Source organism: Portunus trituberculatus, chromosome 2 (assembly GCF_017591435.1).
Source record: "Portunus trituberculatus isolate SZX2019 chromosome 2, ASM1759143v1, whole genome shotgun sequence".
Taxonomy (NCBI): domain Eukaryota; kingdom Metazoa; phylum Arthropoda; class Malacostraca; order Decapoda; family Portunidae; genus Portunus; species Portunus trituberculatus.
Genome location: NC_059256.1, coordinates 7,872,037 through 7,877,036, shown reverse-complemented (window position 1 = coordinate 7,877,036; position 5,000 = coordinate 7,872,037). Strand labels below are relative to the sequence as shown.

The 5,000-nt window shown below is 48.0% G+C and overlaps 1 protein-coding gene across 1 annotated transcript in view; it reads right to left on the bottom strand.

Moving 5' to 3' along the window:
• The window catches only part of LOC123506597 (protein PTCD3 homolog, mitochondrial-like), a 90,890-nt gene that overhangs the window by 85,046 nt on the left and 844 nt on the right, over positions 1–5,000 (bottom strand). The window contains exons 2-5 of the mRNA XM_045258840.1: positions 3,358–3,411; positions 2,870–3,043; positions 1,809–1,937; positions 652–786 (exon numbers count right to left, since the gene is read on the bottom strand). Of these exons, the coding sequence (XP_045114775.1) occupies positions 652–786; positions 1,809–1,937; positions 2,870–3,043; positions 3,358–3,411 (492 nt within the window). The remainder of the gene's footprint in view (positions 1–651; positions 787–1,808; positions 1,938–2,869; positions 3,044–3,357; positions 3,412–5,000) is intronic.

Sequence of the window (5,000 nt, the reverse complement as noted above, 5' to 3'; positions counted from 1 at the left end):
CCTGTGCTTGCATCGCTGAGCTTGCCGCTGATCTGGGAATCGAACTTACAATTATCTGACTGGTCTACCCCCCTAGTCATGACGTACATAAAACGTCTCTGGACGTGGCTAAACGTAACAAATACTCGATCGGAGACTTGTTTGCAGTGAGCACTCTTCTCTACAATCTTGAACTAACACCCTTGACATGCAATAAAGACCATTGTAATTTTACCGCTGGTACCCACACGTATCCATAGGTCATCATATGGAGGTGGACCTGCGATCCATCGCCATGGCCTGGGAGCTGCCAGGTGATGCAGTATCCACCTCACTACCTGCGTAGGTAGGTCCATCCTCCATTCTATCCTACATCCAGTACTCCAGGGTGCACCTCCCGCACGTATCTACCCGACGCTACCTAGGTGCCGATCTGGGATCTCTGTTGAGAGGCCTACATGTAACAAACTGTTGAGGGTCCCTACAACTTTTCCCACGTGCCTTTGTTGGCATCCCATGCGATTCATCCTGGAAACACCTGGGGTCAGACCTTATGGATTACCTTTAATGGTGGCTATACGCTACTTGTTTAAATCTTAGACATCAACTATATTGTGCAACACTTGTGACAGGTCAGCTTTTGTACTGGAGGCGATGCATTGCTGACCTCACGTTGCCATCCCCCCGACACAATCCACTGACACACAGGGTCACCTCGCTAGACACATGCGCAGTTCTGCACGTCGCACGCACTGACCCACCCATCTTGATGCATTGTGGATTATGCGACGTCCGCATGCAATCAGTCTGATTGGCAGTCAACCCAGTCTAGAACTTATGCTTGGGTGTGGCACCGCATTCTTATAGAACAATTGACAAAAAGCTACGATCCTCTTTTTTCCATGTCCATATTTGCACCTGGAGTTCCCATTTGCAGGACAGTCATTTTACTTTTTACTTTATTTGTCTTTTCAGGCTATGTTTAGGCCCATGTTGTTTTATTAAAACACGAGTGTGATGTCGGTCAAAATCTGCATGAATCTAACAGATTTGCATATTCCTACCCGTTCCTTCCTAGCGCATTTAGAAATCATGGAACAATTAGGGACACCCCTAGTTGCAGATAGGTTACGATACCCATCGACCTCCGACCCTGGTAATGCCTAAGGTAAGTCTGGCAGAGTACACTCCTACCACTCAATCTGTGTTGCACGGTTGCCTAGACACCGCTGGGTATTCCCGATGGCCGTATATCCATGCCAATACTGCGTAACCTTTATATAAATTTAGAAGTACAATCGCCCAGGTTCGATCGTGGCAGAATTTAAGAAAGCGTTACAAATCGTTAATCCCCACCAGCACGTAAATAGAAGAGAGTACCCGTACCTATCCCATCCCCCGACTGCATCGATCCACCGTCCCCGATGCCATCGATCCGACGGTGATGCACCGTCCCCCCAGCCCTACTCCCGTAGCAGAGAGAGAGAGAGAGAGAGAGAGAGTGCCTTCACATCTCAACATGCATCCCCATTCTATGAGCTATCCCACCGTGGGGATCCCCCGATCCAGGTAGTCCCACTCCGGATATGTATCGCGACGTGCCAGGTGATCATTGGAGGGTATGGATTACGTGCGCATGGGCAGGTACGTACATAACGTACGTAACACACAGCACACACCACACACACACACACACACACACACACAGAATCCCCAGGTCCCAGGCATTCCCATGTTTGGATTGGAAATAAATGCATAGCCTCCCCGTTCCCGCCCACATAACTCTACATTTTTTTATGCCTACAATTAGCGTCACTATCCCCCATCACCTGGGAACGCAGTTTTAGCAGGTTTCCACGCACACTAGCTGTTGGTAGGCGCAGCTTTGTTACCGCACCCTTTATCGCCTTGCACGTGCAGGAGGGATCCACCAATTTTACGTCCACTACAGCCTCAGGCTGGCATTGAATTACCCCTCACTAATTTAAAAAAAAAATTGTTAACACCTTTATTATCCCCGACCTCTCGAAACCTGCCTCCCAGTACACACACACACACACACACACACACACATGTAACAAACTATGACCCCATCTAACTCCAGGTTCACTCTGTGGTGTTAATGCAACGACATTTCACCAGGATAGGCTATGGGAACCGAGGGTAACTTTCCAAGCACGGTCCAGCTTGAGGGCCATTGAATTGAGGCCTTCACGTGTCCATCGCATGTATCCCGCATCCAACGAATGATCACCCTATAGGTCCGGTCGGGGCTCATGCAATAACCGGGCCAACTGGGCTATGTCAGGCCTTGCCATCTTTTACTATTTCCTGATTTTGTCATATATACATATCATATATACATATACTGATACGGAGGCTGTGATTCCCATTCAGGCTTTTTTGAGCGTTGATGCCGTAACTTCTGTTCACATACAACGGAGTCAGGGCACGATTCTTCTTACTGAGTCTGGTTTCACCACAAAGTCGACTTTAGTCTTGAGGTCGGCTTTACTTTTAGATCAGGCAGGGGACATTCCGTCAATGCAATTGTGAAAACTTGGTATACAGGCGATGCTTTATTTTGCGGACACTTTACTATTCGACGGATGCTTGGAGTCTGCTTTAACAATTGGTACTTCACTTGAGACATTGCACTCTTATAGCAAATTGCAGGGACGCACAGAGACACACATGCACCGCACTTAGTCTGGGGTGAAATTGGCTACATAGAAATACATCATACAGGGTCGCTTCGGAACAAAATTTATTCCGCAAAGATGGAGAAGTTGGAACTGGCGAGGTCGCAATGCATCGATCCATTATTATCCGATCGTATGGCGCATTATGGATGATGCCGATCCGGATTATGATTACGGCAAACTCGTACGCTACCGCTGAGGCTAGCTAGCGTGAGGTACCCTCGACCTCCACGTCCATCCCATATGCACCGCCTGCATCCGGACTGGAGACCACACTCGACGGCGTATACTGCGCAGTAGCTGCACAGTACACTTTCATTTAAGCTATCCTTCTCTAAACTGGAGCCTAAGTCGAAGTGACCCTGCCAATGAGGCATAACGATGCCGACCTATAGCCTACGTACTCCATCCGACCGTATGCATGATGGACCGTACGTGCCCATGGCGATGGCATGGCATCGACCCCTACCGTACCGTGATGGAAATCCTAATTCCCTGAGCATTCAGATTATGCTGAGATAGCTGGATCCCACGTGCATACCTATCGCCCATATGACGTCCGCCAGCTGGCCATAGGTACGTCGGAGCGTCGGAGTAGCCTATGCAGGGTAGCTGAGCTATGGAACCTTTAAATTGTAATCCATGGATGAGGCTACCGTATAGGGTCGATATTTACCTCCCATCCATCCCAGCTAGTGATAGCCTCCAGCCTGGAGTGGACCTCCAGGTACTGCCAACAAAAAACTGATGATAGGTATACACAGGCGGAGGCGGAGGTCAGTTTCAAAATGCGGATGCGGATGTACTTGATTTGGAACAGTTTTTCACATTGTTTATCCTCCGCACACACACAACAAATTTTTTTTTACCCATTTAGCCTGAAGCACACTGACTGCAAGAGATTGACGGTAACACGTAGGCAACACCATCAGAGTTCAGCAGTAACTTTGGGGTCACTTCACTGGCACTAGATAGCGAGACGTGTCAGACGTCTCAGACGATGTCAAAAGTGTTTTATCCTTCAGGTATAATCAGGATCTAATGCTAAATCTTTAAAATAAAAAAAGAATTCATAATGGATAGAAATATTCAACTTAGTATCTATAACTTAATAATTCGGATGCAGCAACCAATGAAAAGAGGAATCATACGTCTGGCAGTGTGCGAGATTAGCTGTGTTGGTATGAGATGAGAGCCGTATACGCGTATGTTTCACGTTCAGACGCGGTCAGAGAGGATATGTGCGTACTGCGTACTACAGTTGCATGTGTTACGCCGTAATGAAACAAACATCTTACTATATTTTGGGTGCAACTGTGTGCCGAAAATGCAGGAGTATGCCAGATCCGCGCCTCCGCAGTTTTAAATTGGAAAATCAGCCTTGGATAATAGGCGGAGAAGGCGGATACGGAGTGTCCCCTGGTACTTTTTCCCTGAAAAATGCGGGCTATAGGAGGCCTTTGGGAGGCGGGAGGAACGGAGGTCTCATTATTCGAAAATGCAGGAGGCGGAGAAAGACGGGAGGCGGAGGCGGAGGTTCCGGAGGTTAATAACTACCAACGGGCGGAGGGGATTTATCCGCGGACCAGGGCCCTTGAAACTCTCCGTTTGAACGGATATCATGTGATACTGAAATCGCTGTACGAAGTGGTACATTTATCCTTGCTCCAGCTGCCATGATATGGATGCACCTGGGATGCAGCTCGCCCGAGCTACCGCTCACGTCCATGGAGCTAGCTGGATCCCACCCTGCATATGGACCTAGGTGCTAGAGTGCCTGGGAGCTGCCTATTGATCTCACTACGTGATACATCCACTCCCGAGCTACTGGAGCTAGTGGGCAGATGGTAGATTATCGATAGGTGCATCCACTGGCAGGGGCGTGACCGTGGAGCTAGTACCGGTAGCTATGGACATCTCCTGAGATACGAATATACATACATCCAGCGGTTATCATACTAGGTACGGTAGCTCCATATATCGATGCACCGGTCACACGGTGGATCTCCTTCCATTACCGGAAGTACTTTAGCGTCATCAACCGGTTGAGCGAAACCAATGTACGTTATATACATTGACGTGGTTGGATCATACCTGGACTAACTACATCAGAGAGACCCCCTTGATGGGATTGAGGCGATGTGTTTGATATCGCAAAACGGGATACATTACGGGGCATTGACGAATTGTAAGCTATCTTTTTAAATAAGTTTATAGGCATTTTCGAACATACGATGAATGTACTTATACTACACACATTACGTATCAACATTTAAGGCTTTTTGATGGGCCTCATGACTTCTGTATGTTACCTTCATT